This window comes from Tachyglossus aculeatus, chromosome 4 (assembly GCF_015852505.1).
Source record: "Tachyglossus aculeatus isolate mTacAcu1 chromosome 4, mTacAcu1.pri, whole genome shotgun sequence".
Classification (NCBI taxonomy): Eukaryota; Metazoa; Chordata; class Mammalia; order Monotremata; family Tachyglossidae; genus Tachyglossus; species Tachyglossus aculeatus.
Genome location: NC_052069.1, coordinates 79,347,944 through 79,365,155, shown reverse-complemented (window position 1 = coordinate 79,365,155; position 17,212 = coordinate 79,347,944). Strand labels below are relative to the sequence as shown.

The 17,212-nt window shown below is 41.9% G+C and overlaps 1 protein-coding gene across 1 annotated transcript in view; it reads right to left on the bottom strand.

Moving 5' to 3' along the window:
* DPYS (dihydropyrimidinase) overlaps positions 1 to 17,212 on the bottom strand; it is a 98,288-nt gene that overhangs the window by 40,117 nt on the left and 40,959 nt on the right. The window contains exons 5-7 of the mRNA XM_038744496.1: positions 15,692 to 15,848; positions 13,753 to 13,894; positions 10,465 to 10,607 (exon numbers count right to left, since the gene is read on the bottom strand). Of these exons, the coding sequence (XP_038600424.1) occupies positions 10,465 to 10,607; positions 13,753 to 13,894; positions 15,692 to 15,848 (442 nt within the window). The remainder of the gene's footprint in view (positions 1 to 10,464; positions 10,608 to 13,752; positions 13,895 to 15,691; positions 15,849 to 17,212) is intronic.

Below are 17,212 nucleotides of genomic sequence, written 5' to 3'. Positions count from 1 at the left end.
AGGTCAAAGCCTGAAGATATTGGGTTAAAAAAATGAAAGGACTGTGAGTAAAATATGACCACCCCACAGAATGTATTCTGGCCAGAAATGGTCATTAAACATTATGGGTGCCCACAATGAGCTCAGTTATCTGTGTGTACCTGTGTGTGTGTCTGCTCTGGGGAGATGTCCTGCAGCTCATACACACTGTAAGTGCACAGTTACCATGGTAACTAAGTGCTATTTAATGAATGCTCAAGTACAGGGGCTCATAAGACATTCTTAAACTGTCAGAGCACAAGTTTCTGTTGCTGCTGCTAGTGCCACTGCCAAGGGCTTCCACCTAACTTATATGCCATCTTTTCTAATAGTATTTTTAATGAGTTTGCCGACTTGACGTGCCTGTGCCTCATTGCATCTTCCTTAACTACCTATGTGAAATATGCTGTGTGAAAACTATCCTTCAGAATCTTTCTGTCCAATAACTGTCAATACTGCAGAAATAGGTCAAAAATGTGGATTGTGAACTTTCCCTAGAAACTCTAAGTCTCGACACAACTGGTAAAACATTAGGACATGAGCCTCTGTCAAGAACAATAATTTGGCTTATTGAATCATCAAACTGAAGTTAGCAGACTCTTCTAAACCTCTGAAAAAACACGCATTCCACATATGCCAACTGGAGAGATGGCTTTTACTGTGGACAACAGGGCTATTGCACTTGATTTTTGAGGAGCATTTTTGTAGCCCCGTAACATCTTTGTTAATCTTTCAACTAGATGTCAGACCCTTCCGTTCAGATTCCCATTCTCAATTTACTACATCACTTCTCCAGTTTACCCACACTTTGGAAACTGAAAGAATTATGCCAACCTGCACCCCCTCCTCTTCGGAAACCCCTTCCCTTTAAACCACGTTATAACTCATTCAGTACATTAAATGAAATCTATTAAGAGCACAAGACACTTGCACCAAAAATAAGAAATTCTTTTAAAATCAAGCTACTGTGAAAATGCAAATCACTGGTAAGATGCTGCAAAGCACCAGGGCTCCGGCAGGTCTTGTATAACTTCTTCACATAGTAGGTGTTTCTGTGGGGTCTGGCTACCTTAGCTATGGGTTGTGTGCGCCCCCCTTAGGATTTAGTGTGAAATACAGGAGAAAGTCAATGCAGCACTTGCCAGGGCCCTCATGATTAGACTATCCAATGCTTTGGCTAAATTACAATTTCTCCTTGAGAAATAATAATAATGATGGCATTTGTTAAGTTCTTACTATGTGCGAAGCACTGTTCTAAGCGCTGGGGGATACAAAGTGATCAGGTTGTCCCAAGAGGGGCTCACAGTTTTAATCCCCATTTTACAGATGAGGTAACTGAGGCCCAGAGAAGTTAAGTGACTTGCCCACAGTCACACAGCTGACAATTGGCGGAGTTGGGATTTGAGCCCATGACCTCTGACTCCAAAGCCTGTGCTCTTTCCATGGAGTCACGCTGAGAAATTATTGCAAGTAAGAAAAATTGTAATGCTCCTTGCTATTGTTCTTTGTGTAATAATAATGATGGCATTTGTTAAGCGCCTACTATGTGCAAAGCACTGTTCTAAGCGCTGGGGAGGATACAAGGTGATCAGATTGTCCCAAGCGGGACTCACAGTCTTCAACCCCATTTTACAGATGAGACAACTGAGGCATAGAGTAGTTAAGTGACTTGCCCAAAGTCACACAGCTGACAATTGGCGGAGCTGGGATTTGACCCATGATCTCTGATTCCCAAGCCCATGCTCTTTCCATTGAGCCGCACGTGTACCTGCAGCTTGATCCAAATCTTGATGCCATGTTGGAGCCACTACCGTCTCATGACACCTTTTTTCACTTTCCTACTTCTCTACTTATTTTTGTATAGTTGGATAGGGCACTCCAGAAGGTGTTTTTTTATAGTTTTTATATTCATCAGTAATGGGGAAGGGTTGGATACTATCTGTCACTTGCCTGCTGTGTGACTTTGGGCAAAGCACTTACCTTCTCTGGGCCTCAATTTTCTCTTATGTAAAATGAGTCTTAAATAGCTGTTCTCTTTCCCACCTTAGAGTGTGAGCCCTATATGGGACAGGGGCTGTTTACGATCTGATTGTCTTATACTACCCCACTGCTTAGTACAACACTTGGCATTCCTGGTTCTGCCGCTTGTCTTCTGTGTAACCTTGGTCAAGTTAGTTAACTTTTCTCTGTTTCAGTTGCCTCAACTGATAAATTGCGGAGCCGGGATTAGAACCCACCACCTCTGACTCCCAAACCGGGGCTCTTAAAACACTAAGCCACGATGCTTCTCTAAAATGGGGATTTTGTAAAATGGGGATTCTGTACAATGAGGATGAAGACTGAGCCACATGTGGGACAACCTGATTAATTTTGTTCATTCAATTGTATTTATTGAGCGCTTACTTGTTGCAGAGCACTGTACTAAGCGTTTGGGAAGTTAAGTCGGTTCCCCCTCCTTCCTCTCCCTCTCCTCCCCCTCCCCATCCCCCGCCTTACCTCCATCCCCTCCCCACAGCACCTGTATATATGTTTGTACATATGTATTACTTTATTTGTACATATTTATTCTATTTATTTTATTTTGTTAATATGTTTTGTTTTGTTGTCTGTCTCCCCTTTCTAGACTGTGAGCCCACTGTTGGATAGGGACCCTCTCTATATGTTGCCAACTTGTACTTCCCAAGCGCTTAGTACAGTGCTCTGCACCCAGTAAGCGCTCAATAAATATGATTGAATGAATGAATGAATACAATGGGATTAAGATTGTGAGCCCCATGTGAGAGAGAGACTGTGCCAAACCTTTTTTGCTTGTATCCACCCCAGCACTTAGTATAGTGCCTGGCACATAGCATTTAGAGAAGCAGCATGGCTCAGTGGAAAGAGCACAGGCATGGGAGCAAGAGGTCATGGGTTCTAATCCTGGCTCCATCACTTGTCAGCTCTGTGACTTTGGGCAAATCACTTAACTTCTCTGGGCCTCAGTTACCTCATCTGTAAAATGGGGTTTAGGACTGTGAGCCCCATGCGGGACAACCTGATCATCTTGTATCCGCCCCTAGCACTTAAAACAGTGCTTCACACAAAGTAAGTGCTTAACAAATGTCATTACTATTATTATTATTATTATTATTTAACAAATGCTAATATTAATGGTAGTAGTAGTAGTAATAATAATAGTAACTACTGTCAATTATTGCTATCATTTGCTGTCACAAAGAACAGCTGGATTATGAAAAAATATTACCATCATCATCATCATCAATCGTATTTATTGAGCACTTACTGTGTGCAGAGCACTGTACTAAGCGCTTGAGCAGTACAAGTTGGCAACATATAGAGACAGTCCCTACCCAACAGTGGGCTCACAGTCTAGAAGGGGGAGACAGAGAACAAAACCAAACATACTAACAAAATGAAATAAATAGAATAGATATGTACAAGTAAAATAAATAAATAGAGTAATAAATATGTACAAACATATATACAAATATACAGGTGCTGTGTGGAAGGGAAGGAGGTAAGATGGGGGGATGGAGGGGGGACGAGGGGGAGAGGAAGGAAGGGGCTCAGTCTGGGAAGGCCTCCTGGAGGAGGTGAGCTCTCAGTAGGGCCTTGAAGGGAGGAAGAGAGCTAGCTTGGCAGATGGGCAGAGGGTGGGCATTCCAGGCCGGGGGGGGATGTGGGCTGGGGGTCGATGGCGGGACAGGCGAGAACGAGGCATGGTGAGGAGATTAGCGGCAGAGGAGCGGAGGGTGCGGGCTGGGCAGGAGAAGGAGAGAAGGAAGGTGAGGTAGGAGGGGGTGAGGTGATGGACAGCCTTGAAGCCGAGGATGAGGAGTTTCTGCCTGATGCGCAGATTAATTGGTAGCCACTGGAGATTTTTGAGGAGGGGAGTAACATGCCCAGAGCATTTCTGGACAAGGACAATCCAGGCAGCAGCATGAAGTATGGATTGAAGTGGGGAGAGACAAGAGGATGGGAGATCAGAGAGAAGGCTGATGCAGTAGTCCAGATGGGATAGGATGAGAGCTTGAACGAGCAGGGTAGCGGTTTGGATGGAGAGGAAAGGGCGGATCTTGGCAATGTTGCGGAGCTGAGACCGGCAGGTTTTGGTGACAGCTTGGATGTGAGGGGTGAATGAGAGAGCAGAGTCGAGGATGACACCAAGGTTGTGGGCTTGTGAGATGGGAAGGATGGTAGTGCCATCTACAGTGATGGGAAAGTCGGAGAGAGGGCAGGGTTTGGGAGGGAAGCTAAGGAGTTCAGTCTTGGACATACTGAGTTTTAGATGGCAGGCAGACATCCAAATGGAGATGTCCTGAAGGAAGGAGGAGATACGAGCCAGGAGGGAGGGAGAGAGAGCAGGAGCGGAGATGTAGATTTAGGTGTCATTACCATAGAGATGATAGTTGAAGCCATGGGAGCGAATGAGTTCATCAACAGATGAACACTCTCCCAACCTTCAAAGCCATATTATAAACACATCTCCTTTTTTTGGTATTTATCAAGTGCTTAACATGTGCCAGATACTGTACTAAACACTGGGATAAATACAGGCAAATTGGGTTGGACACAGTCCCTGTACCATGTGGGGTTCACAGTCTCAATACCCACTTTACAGATGAGGGAACTGAGGCACAGAAAAGTGAAGTGACTTCCACAAGGTCATGAAGCAGACCAGTGGAAGAACCAGGATTAGAACCCTTGACCTTCTTACTCCGGCCCATGCTCTATCCACTACCCCATGCCACTTCTCTAAAATGTGTTAAGTGCTTACTATATTCCAGGCACTTTACTAAGTGCTAGAGTGGTTACAAGCAAATCAGGTTGGACACAGTCCCTGTTCAATGTGGGGTTCACAATCTCAATCCCCATTTTACAGATGAGGTAACTGAGGCCCAGAGAAGTTAAGTGACTTGCCCAAGGTCACACGGCAGACATGTGGTGGAGCTGGGATTAGAACCCAGGTCCTCCTTACTTCCAAGCCTATGTTTTATCCACTGTGCCATGCTCCTTCTCCTCCAAGAGACCTTCCTCGACTAAGCCCTCATTTTCTCTTCTCCCACTCCCTTCTGCATCATCCTTGCACTAAGACTTGCACCCTTTATTCACCCTCTCCTCAGCCCCACAGCACTTATGTCCATATCCATAAATGATTTATTTATATTAATGTCTGTCACCCCTTCTAAACTGTAAGCTTGTTGTGAGCAGGGAACGTGTCTCTCCCATGCATGTAATACAGTGCGGTGCACACAGTAAGCATTCAATAAATATGACTGATTGATATACCAATTACCACATTCATTCAATCATATTTATTGAGCTCTTACTGTGTGCAGCACACTGTACTAAGCGCTTGGGAATGGGCATCACTTTCTCACTCTCCACTACAATCCTTTTATGCTTTTACTCAAGTATCATTATTGGCTCCTCGGTAGAGGTTTGCCACACATTTCAGCTGTCCTTCAGGATTTTCCTCCATGGTCTACACTTCTTACATTTTCTACATTGTGCCTTAACCTTTTACTCTAGGCAGGTATCTGCACTCAGGAACCTGCTTCATTTTTCCATCTTCTGCCCCTGGTTATGCCATCTCAAGTATCTAAAATAACTGATCATTTCTCATCCAACCAAACGCCTTCCCCTTCATCAAGACATTCAAGACTCTCCTTTTTCTTTCCCCATTCCTAGTCTGTTCCTTTGCTATCATGCTCCAATGCCTACTATGTTCCCAAGTTGACAGTTTTGTTTGAGTCCAATATATAATGAAAAGAAGAGCACCCATGTAAAACATGTGGAAAAAGTGACTGATGAACTCTAGAACAGCTTCAGGTAAGGTACTCAATGAGAAGGGAAAGCATATGGGCCTGGGAGCCAGAGGACGTGCATTCTAATCCTGGTTCCACCACTTGTCTGCTGCGTGACCTTGGACAAGTGACTTAACTTCTCTGTTCCTCAGGTACTTCATCTGCAAAATGGGGATTAAATCATCTTGCCTCTTATTTAGACTGTAAGCCCCACAGGGGACAGGGACTGTGTCCAACCTAATTATATTGTATCTACCCCAGCACTTAGTAAAGTGTCTGTGGCACACTTTAAGAGCTTAAATAGAATCATTTTTAAGTCAACTTAATCATATTTTTATTAATAATTGGATTTGAGACATTAATGTTTCAGCTAACTCCAGGCGGAGCAAGGATATACTCTTTCAAGTGGATTTATGCCTATTTAAAGTAAATAGTTGAGTGCACCTAAGGGAGAAAGTGCAAACACTAAGGAGAAAAGCAACAAGTAACTTGAAAAATCTGCAAATTTTTTATGTTATTTCTGCCAAAACTAATGCTTTTCTTATCACACTTATGGATTTTCTAGATAGTCACAGCAGTAACTACAGAACTATTTGGACTTCATTCCAGGCTGACACGTGGATGTTGGCACAAATGCATGCACAGCAATTGGATAAATACCAATTAGAAGCAAGCTCACTGCAGAATGAAGAATTGATTCATGAGAGAAATACTGACGTACCATTTCCAAGTGAATAGAAGAACTTAGATGCTGAATATATTTAATGTTACTTGATACTTATATTAACAAGGAAGGAGGAAGGGGAAGTAAATTTGATCCTGAGGAAATTTGTTGCAGATAAAACTCTGGAGGGAAGGGACATAGCGTTAAGGAAAGGAGAATGCTACAAAGGGACCTGGAGATATTACAGCAGTTGACTGAATCTAATGAAATCAGTGAAAATTTAATAATAGTGAAAATATAAACTTGGAGAAAGAAAATACAAATACCAGATAAGGTGGTTATAAGTAGCTAAACTTTCACCTTTTTCTAAATAAGGTAATTATAAGATAACATTCATTTTTTACTCTCAACACTGAAGGATGAAGGATGAGCTAATATGAAGTTCTTAGTCTTTATCACACATCAATAGCATACAACAAATTTCCTACAGTTGCAGTTTGGATTTTAAGAAACTGAGAAAAAGTACAGCAGAACATTAGGTAGATAACAGATGGACTTGAAGAGACCATATACAGATCCCTAAGTATGTCTTTGAAAAAAATATATAGAAAGTACAATGAAGGTACAAAGTTAACGGGATTGGGAGCTAAAATTTGTGAGAGATCATCAAAAGACTAAAATTTATGTATCTGTTAAAGAGATGGCACAAGTGGACAATAGCAATTTATAAGTGAAGTAACTGAATTATTCATAACCTCAGGTTCAGGTTATTTCTCCTTTTCCAATTGTCTAATTAGAAAAATGAATAGGCTTGGTGCTAGTAAAATCTTCTCAGCATTGAAGAGCAGCAGAAGAGAACCTCAGGGTTGATGGTTAGGGACCAAGGACCTGCACTACAATAAGCACTCAATAAATACTATTGACTGATTGAATATAATCAAGCGTAGATTGACAGAATAACTGCAGGGAATAATACTTTAAATTATGTGGCAAATCGGGTTGTAGGACGATAACCTGACCTAACCAGCACTAACTGAAAAATAATAACTCTATCATTATGGTATTTATTTATTAAGCCCTTACTACATGACCAGGTTCTGAGCTTAGTGGTGGGGTAGTAACTACAAGGTCATCAGGTGGAACAAAGCAGTAGGCACAGCATGTATCTCATCAGGATTTTACAGATGAGAAAACTGAGGCAAAAAAGGTTAAGTGACTTGCCCAAGGTCACAAAGTTGGCCAAAGGCACAGCTGGGACTAGAATCCAGGTTGTCTTACTCTCGGGCCCACGATCTTTTCCAGTAGATCATGCTGCCTCCCTAAATACACTTCAAAAATTATACAAAGAAAATGTTTCTCCTTCTTTATATTTATGTAAAAAGATAAAAATTGGAAGAGCATTAAGCATAATTACATGCCTTGGTTTGTCTAGAAGCTTAAAAAATTCAACTAAATTCAAATCTTCATTCCTTTTTTTTCCCATCGTGAGCATTTAATAGCAGGCATAATAACAACAACAAAAGCAAGAATTGTTATTTTCAAATGTATTATTTTGACTGCTCCATATTATACCAACAAGCACAGTAATGATGTTAAGATTGTACAAGAACTGTTGAAAATTAGAGAATGGATTAACATTAGAATGTAAGAATCAACTAGAAAACTGCTGCTTTAAATTGCATTGGAAAGTGCTGTGAATACAGGCCAGCAGATCTTGGCCACAGACTTTCCGCTTTTTGCAGAAAGAGGAGCTTTTTGATACTGCTGTTTGCTTGAAGAGAAATCTTCTAAAGACATTTGCAGAGACTAAAACAAAAACTAATGAGGGTATGGTAGAACAACAGATGAATATGGAGACTAAAATACACAAAGGCAATTAGCTTTAATGTGAACTGCAATGTTAGCAAGTGCAGGGTAATGCACTTCAGGAAAAAATATAACCAATGAATTTCCATGGTGATTGAGTTACAGTTTATCAGCCCAGAAAAAGGATCTTGAAATCACTGTTAACTGCAGTTATAAATTATTGGTCCAATGCTCAGTGACAGACACCAAAGAACAAAACAAAACAAAGCAAAAAAAAAACAAATGGGCAATCCTGGGCATCATAAGGAAAGGGATAAAAATAATAGCCTTCTATTTATCCTTTCTATCCTTTTCCTTACTTCTGTCTCTACATAAAACCATGGAATGCCCAGACCAGGACTACTGTAGGCAATTCATGTCATCCCTATTTTAAGAAGGGCATAATAGAGGAGCCTCTAATTATAATGGTAACCAAAATGATCAGAAAAATGGAGAAGCTTTCCTATGGGGAGAGGAGAGATGGAAAAAGTGCTCTTCATTCTGGAACACTGCAAATATAGGGGATACAATTGAAGTCTTCAAAAATGTGAAGAGGATGGACAGGGTGAACATGGAATTGTTAGAACAAATCCTGCAATACCAGGATGAGGGGACACCTATTGAAGCTTGAGAATGGTAGGTTCAAAACCAAGAAAACAAACCCCCTCACTGTGCCTCAATCTCATCTATCTCACTGCCGACCCCTCACCCACATCCTGCCTCTGGCCTGGAAAGCCCTCCCTCTTAATATCTGACAGACATTTCCTCTCCCCCACTTCAAAGTCTTATTGAGGGCACATCTCCTCAAAGAGGCCTTCCCTGACTAAGCCTTCCCTTCCTCTTCTCCCATTCCCTTCTGCATCTCCCTGACTTGCTCCCCTTGTTCATCCTCCTACCCAGCCCCACAACACTTATATACATATCTCTAATTTATTTATTTATATTAATGTCTGTCTCCCCCATCTAGACTGTAAGCTTGTTGTGGGCAGGGAATGTGTCTGTTTATTGTTGTATTGTATTCTCCCAAGCACTTAGTACAGTGCTCCGCATACAATGAGCCTTCAATTAATAGGATTGAATGAATGAATAAATGAAAGGAGAGGAGATATTGCTTTAAACAACAGACTGTAAGCTTATTATTGGTAGGGCATGTGTCTACCACCTCTGTTATATTGTAATCTCCCAAGTGCTCAGTAAATATGATTGATTGATAGTGAATATAGGATGGATATCAGGAAACACAACCACCACATGGTTCCTCCAAATTTCCTTTTGCCATTGCTAAAGATAGAACTGAGGTTAAGATTGTGAGCCCCATGTGGGACTTGGACTGTGCCCAACCTGATTAATACCCCAGTATTTAGTACACTGCCTGGCACATAGTAAGCTCTTAATACCATACCATATCATACTATACCATACCATAAAAAACCCAATAGTCTAAAAAAGTAGAACTATAATTTTCTCTAAAAGAGGAGCAATGATCGTAATTATCTTCATTCCAAAAGATTTTTTTTTTCCAGAATGAGCTCTTTGTAGTTCCTGCTAGTTCCCTCCTCTTTCGTAGCTTGGGCAATGAGCTGAGCATTTCAGTGGTGAATTCATGATGATGGTGATGATGGTATTTGTTGAGCACTTACTATGTGACAAGCACTGTTCTAAGTGTTGGGGTAGGTACAAGGTAATCAGGCTGTCCCACATGGGGCTCACAGTCTTAATCCCCTCTTTTACAGATGAGGTACCTGAGGCGCACTCAGGTACGTGCCCAAAGTCACACAGCTGATAAGTGGTGGAGCTGGGATTAGAACCCATGACTTGTGACTCCCAAGCCCGTGCTCTTTCCACTAAGCCATGTTGTTCCCACAAATCAATGTCCTATACCCAAATTAATTTAGGAAATGGCATAACATATATGCTCAGACTTCAGTAATTGAAAGGAATACATACGCACGGGTGCTCTCTATGCAACAAATCCTTTATCTTACATATTGGTCTCTGCTGGTGAAAAGGCATCTTTAAGGAAGTAAAATATGGGAAATGTTCCCACAAAACTTGCATATTTCTCTTTCATAGGAGAACTCCATTTTTCCAGATAAAGACAAGGAGCAAGAGGGCTCATTCAAACCATACCTTGTGGCTTTTGGGTCCCAGATGACAATGTCGGCATCAGAGCCTACGGCTATTCTTCCCTTTCTTGGATAGAGGTTAAATATTTTAGCCGCGTTTGTGCTGGTAACTGCTACAAATCGATTTTCATCCATTTTACCACTTTCCTGTAAAACAATTGCAGGAGGAAAATGCATTCATTCTGCTGAGGAAATGCTAAAAAATAAAAAGTCCTGTCAACAAAACAACTAAACAACTCTCATTCTCTGCAACATGCATCTTTGAGATAGCAAAACTAACTTTGTTATATATCAGGTCTAGCATATTTGCTCACCAATCCATCTTAAGTAGTAACAATAACAATAACTAGCAGAATATCTGTTCTATAAACAAATTCAGTTAAAATGGTGATATCTACTTTCCCACTTTCTTGTACTTGGATTATAAACTCAATGGGCGGGATTTTTTGCTTCTGTTTATGTTCCCAAGAACATAGTACAATGTTATTACTCCTGTTGCTTAATAAATACTGTTGCTATCATTGATGATTATGAGGATGATAATGAATCATCATCAATCGTATTTATTGAGCGCTTACTATGTGTAGAGCACTGTACTAAGCACTTCCTACCCACTAACCTCCTCAATCTTCCATACGGCAAAGTATGCCTCATTTCCTATCACCTTATTTCTTCCTATCACCTTATTCCCTTGTATCTATTTTATACCGTTCTTTACCTATTCACTGAATCAATTATTGTATTTATTGAGTGCTTACTGTATGCAGAGTACTGTGCTAAGTGTTAGGGAAAGTACAATAGATTAGATAGACACAATCCCTACCTAAGGAGATCTTTTTCTGTTTCCTGAGATGTCTTTTTTCTCTGTTTCTCTTATGCTCTTTTTATCTTCATCTCTCTCTGATGGCCTCTGTCTATCACTGGAGCACTCTCTGCCTTTCTGTTTGTGCATCTTTTTAGAGCTCTGCCTTCTGTAACTCTGAGTTATGTTTCTGTCTTAGACATCTATCTTCCCATCTTTGTATTTCTCTTTGCTGTTCTTCTGATTGTATCTCTCTGCCTTAAGACCATCTCTGGCTCTTTGGGGTTATCCTTTCTTTTTCTCTCTGCCTTCTTCTCCGTCTTCTTTTCTATTGGTATCTCTGCCTTTGGGTGGCTATGACTCTTTGAGTGTACATATACTCTTCTAGATCCAACTTCCTTTTTAAAGGGCTCCATTTTTCTTTTGTTTACAACTTTACTGCCGCTCCTCACAATTACACTGGACCACAAAATCAACCTGGATTGTCTGTGTCCAGAAACGCTCTGGGCATGTTACTCCCCTCCTCAAAAATCTCCAGTGGCTACCAGTCAATCTACGCATCAGGCAGAAACTCCTCACCCTCGGCTTCAAGGCTCTCCATCACCTCGCCCCCTCCTACCTCACCTCCCTTCTCTCCTTCTACAGCCCTGCCCACACCCTGCGCTCCTCTGCCGCTAATCTCCTCACCGTCTCTCGTTCTTGCCTGTCCCGCCGTCGACCCCTGGCTCACGTCATCCCCCTGGCCTGGAATTCCCTCCCTCCCGACATCCGCCAAGCTAGCTCTCTTCCTCCCTTCAAGGCCCTACTAAGAGCTCACCTCCTCCAGAAGGCCTTCTCAGACTGAGCCCCCTCCTTCCTCTTCCCCTCCTCCCCGTCTCCATCCCCCCCGCCTTACCTCCTTCCCTTCCCCACAGCACCTGTATATATGTATATATTTGTACATATTTATTACCCTATTTATTTATTTATTTTACTTGTACATATCCTATTTATTTTATTTTGTTAATATGCTTTGTTTTATTCGCTGTCTCCCCCTTCTAGACTGTGAGCCCACTGTTGGGTAGGGACCGTCTCTATATGTTGCCAACTTGTACTTCCCAAGTGCTTAGTACAGTGCTCTGCACACAGTAAGTGCTCAATAAATATGATTGATTGATTGATTGATTGATTGATTGATTGATAGTAGCCTGGGCCTTGTACCTTCTCAAATCCACTGTCTCCTTGTGAGCGGGAAGTTGCTTGACTGCCACTTGTAGGTCAACAAGACTCCAGCTTAAAGAAGCTAATTTTGTAGCTTCTGCAATGGATTGCCACTGCCCTAACCTGGGAGGTACCATCTACATCAGGTAGATCTTAATAATAATAACAATGATAATTATTATATTTGTTAAGAGCTTACTTCATGCCAGGCACTGTACTAAACACTGGGCTGGATACAAACAAATTGTATTGGACACAGTCCCTGTCCCATGGGGGGGCTCACATCTTCTAGATCTCCATGTCAAAATTGTTACCTCCTTTACCCCAAAAAGGAAATCTCTATCCAAACTTCTGCACCTTTTCACACTGGCATATATAAATAATAATAAAAACGATAGTGGTATTTGTTAACACTTAGTATGTGCCAAACATTATATTAACATTGGGGTAGAGTGAAGATAATCAGATCACACAGTACTTGTCCCACATGGGGATCACTGTCTAAGTAGAAGGGAGAACAAGTATATAATGCCTATTTTGTACATGAGGGAACTGTGGCACAGAGAAATTAAATGACTTGCCTAAAATCACACAAGTAAGTGGTGGAGCTAGGACTAGAATCCAAGTTCCTTGACTCCTGGCCCGTACTCTTTCCTGGCAGTCTTTCCTATTTCTCTTGCTTGAGAAATCAGGATAAGGAGGTCTAGGAGTGAGTAAAACAGAGTTAGCCTCATTTTCTGTTTAGCAAGACCTGAGGCTACTTGATGGTGTTACTCAATCAATCTATCAATCAATCAATGGTCTTGCACATGCTAAATAGCTGCAAATGTTAATGGATCCTGGAAAATCCCTGGGTAAGTATATTGGATTATTAAATGCCCTCAATCTGGGGGTTTTTTTTAGAACTAGGCTAATTTCTTTACAGTCCTTCTACACTAAAAGTACATTGTGGGCAGGGAACATGTCTACCAACTCTGTTCTACTGTACTCTCCAAAGCACTTAATACAGTGTTCTGCCCATAGTAAACACTCAATAAACCTGACTGATTGATTTATTTAAGAGCCAAGACCTGTGAGAACAAATGAAATACTGTTTCTGAGTGAAATGAGACAAAATAAATGAATAGAAGAGAATAGAACCTTCCACCCCTCATTGAAGAGTCAATGCACTGGCTACTGTTGTTTTCCTTTATCCTTTGGACCCTTCTTTCACACCTCTTGTTCTGCACCCTAATCTACCATTGACACTTTCTTCTGAATCCCACATGTATCTGAATCTGTAGAACTCACCACGCCTTTTTCCCAAATGACTGACATCCGATCCTCCACACCATTTACTCCATTGGGGATCTTGGTGAAATCATCCTTTCCCAGTGCTTTCTGGCACGTGTTAAAGGTGCAGTTGTCAGTCCCAGTTGTGGTCAGGTCACCACTGTAAAGAGGGAATATTAGGAAAAACCCGAGCTCAATGTGCCCAACAGATTCCTGGATTGGCCTCATGGGAATACTGGGAAATGTCCTGGAAATCTTCATGACTGACAGCTGAGTCCTGGGGGATGCAGGAAGTTACACCCTCTTTCCCAGCTCCGCCACTAGTCAGCTGTGTGACTTTGGGCAAGTCACTTAACTTCTCTGTGCCTCAGTTTCCTCATCTGTAAAATGGGGATTAAGACTGTGAGCCCCACAGGGGACAACCTTGATTACCTTGTATCCTCCCCAATGTTTAGAACAGTGCTTGGCACATAGTAAGTGCTTAACAAATACCAACATAATAATAATAATCCCAGCAAACACACTGTCTGCCTTGCATGGGAATGGAAAGCAATCACACAGCAGTACTTATTGAGCACCAACTTTGTGCAGAGCACTATTCCAAGCCCTTGAGAGAGTACAATAAAGATAGTAGGCTTGAGGCTATGGACACCAGTAGCTCTGATGGGCTGGAGATAGAGAAGCAGCATGGTTTAGTGGAAAGAGCATGGGCTTAGGAGTCAGAGGTCGTGGGTTCTAATCTTTGGGAAAGTCACTTAACTTCTCTGGGCCTCAGTTACCTCATCTGTAAAATGGGGATTAAGACTGTGAGCCCCACGTGGGACAACCTGATGACCTTGTATCTACCCCAGCACTTAGAACAGTGCTTGGCACATAGTAAGTGCTTAACAAATACCATCATTATTATGTTGGAGACACACAACTAAATAAATGCCTTTTATCCCTTCTACAAATAAGGCATGTCTCTATAAAAACCTGAATGACCAGGATTTCCTGGGAGCTTATTTTACTGTCCAAATCAATACTAGAGTGGTGAACACTGAGCCAACAAGGAGTAATTGAACCAAAGTCTTAAAAGCTCTGAATAAGACAAAAGAGGCTATTGCCATTGAAACCAGGGCAAAAATCGTACTGTGAAGCCAATATCTGCCTAAAGAATGGGCTGGTACATGCTGTAATAACCAGGTTCAAGGTATTTTATTTTAGACTGTAAGCTCATTATGGGTAAGGAATATGTCTATCACCTTTGTGCTTAGTAAGTACTCTGCACACAGTAAGCACTCAATGAATATGATTGATTAAGAATCAAGTTGTTGATTTTTTTTAACGATATTTGTTAAGCACTTATTTTGTGCCAGGCACTGCACTAAGCACTGGGGTAGATACAGGTGAATCAGGTAGGACATAGAACATGTCCCACACGGGGCTCACAGTCTTAAGCCCTGTATTAATGATGATGGTATTTATTATGGGCTTACTATGTGCCAAGCACTGTTTTAAGCACTGGGGTAGGTATAAGATAATCGGGTTGTCCCACATGGGGCTCACAGTCTTAATCCCCATTTTACAGATGAGGTAACTGAAGCACAGAGAAGTTAAGTGATTTGCCCAAAGTCACACAGCTGATAAGCGGCAGAGCCGGGATTAGAACTCACAACCTCTGACTCCCAAGCCCATGCTCTTTCCACTAAACCACACTGAGGCACAGAGAAGTGAAGTGACTTGCCCAGAGTCACACAGCAGACCTGTGGAAGAGTCAGGATTAGAACCCAGGTCCTCAGACTCCCAGTCCCATGAACTTTCCACTAGGAGCCGCTGCTTCTCAACAAGCTATCGAGAGTCAGTGCTGAGGAAACTCAGGTAGAAAGGCTACTGAAAAAGGTCTCTTCTACCATCTGGAGAATCCATGTGGTGTTTACTCTTTCCAGAGGCTGTCTATCATTTATTAAGTGATTACTTAGCCAGTAGGTTCAGGAGGAAATCAGGCGTTGAAGGATCGGGCCTCAGAGGAGGCCCCATAACATAGTGTGCAGCATGGTGCCATTCTTTGTTCCAGTAGTGAGTGCCATCTGTGCCAAGACCAGCAGCTATAGGTTCCCCAAATACCACTTTTCCTGAAAGACATACAGAAAATCTGAAATCAACACTCCACTGAAAGATACAAAATATTCTCCTATCACTCCCCACCTGCCAAAAGCCAAAAGAGGGAGTTGGGAACACACACAGGTAGTCAAGCAATCTCAAGCTACCTCTTATCATGAGCACTGAATAATAGCAATCAAGTAACATTTCATACAGTAATGTGCATATGTTATTTAATCTTTCCCTGACGGGTCCTCCCTAAGGACTGTAATTATGAGTTTGACCAAATTCCAACCAGGTTTGTAAACAATATTTGAAAATAAATCATGAGGCTATCAGAGGCCACAGTGGAAGCAGTATGGCAAAGTGGATAGAGCACAGGCCTGGGAATCAGGTCATGGGTTCTACTCCCAGCTCCAGTGCTTAGTATAGTACCTGGCATGTAGTAAGTGCTTAAAAAATGCCATCATCACTATTATTAGAAAGTTAAAAGTAGGAAGTCCATATGTTTTTTACAAATGCAGTTACCCCAGCACCGCTCACTTTCTGATTAGTGTCCTTTTGTTTAACGGCATTTGTTAAGCATTTACTATGTGCCAGGCACTGTATTAAGTTCAGAAATAGATACAATGTAATCAGGTTAGACACAGTCCATGTCCTAAATGGGGCTCACAGTCCTCATCCCCATTTTACAGATGAGGGAACTGAAGCACAGAGACATTAAGTGACTTGCCCAAGGTCACACAGCAGACAAGTGGTAGAGTCAGGATTAGAACCCAGGTCTTTCTGATTCCCAGGTCCCTGCTCTATCCTCTAGGCCATACTGTTTCACTCTATTTTTTAAAAGTATTTGAAGATGATATTTGTTAAGCACTTACTATGTGCCAAGTACTGTTCTAAGCTCTGGGATCGATACAAGGTAATCAGGTTGTCCCACGTAGGGCTCACAGTCTCAATCCCCATTTTACAGACGATGTAACTGAGGCACAGAGAAATTAAGTGACTTGCCCAAGGTCACACAGCAGACAAGTGGCAGAAGTGAGATTAGAACCCATGTCCTTCTGACTCGGAGGCCTATGTTCTATACACCAGGCCCAAGCTGCTTCTCAGAGTTACTCTCTTTCAGTTACTCTCTTCCATTGAGAATGACATGCATTTCTGTGTCCACATTATATTTCCATGACTTGTCTTTCTGTTTGTGGAAGTGGTAATCTTCTCCAGAGATTCTGGTAACAGAACATTTCTACTTTCATTCCTGGGTCAGATACAGTCCCTGCCCCAGATTGGGCTCACAATGTAAGGTTGGTCAGCTGCAAGGAAGCAGCTATTTTCCATCTTGCCACATCCAGGAATCTTGGCAATGCCTGACCCTGCAGGGGCTTCTCTCCATAGCCAA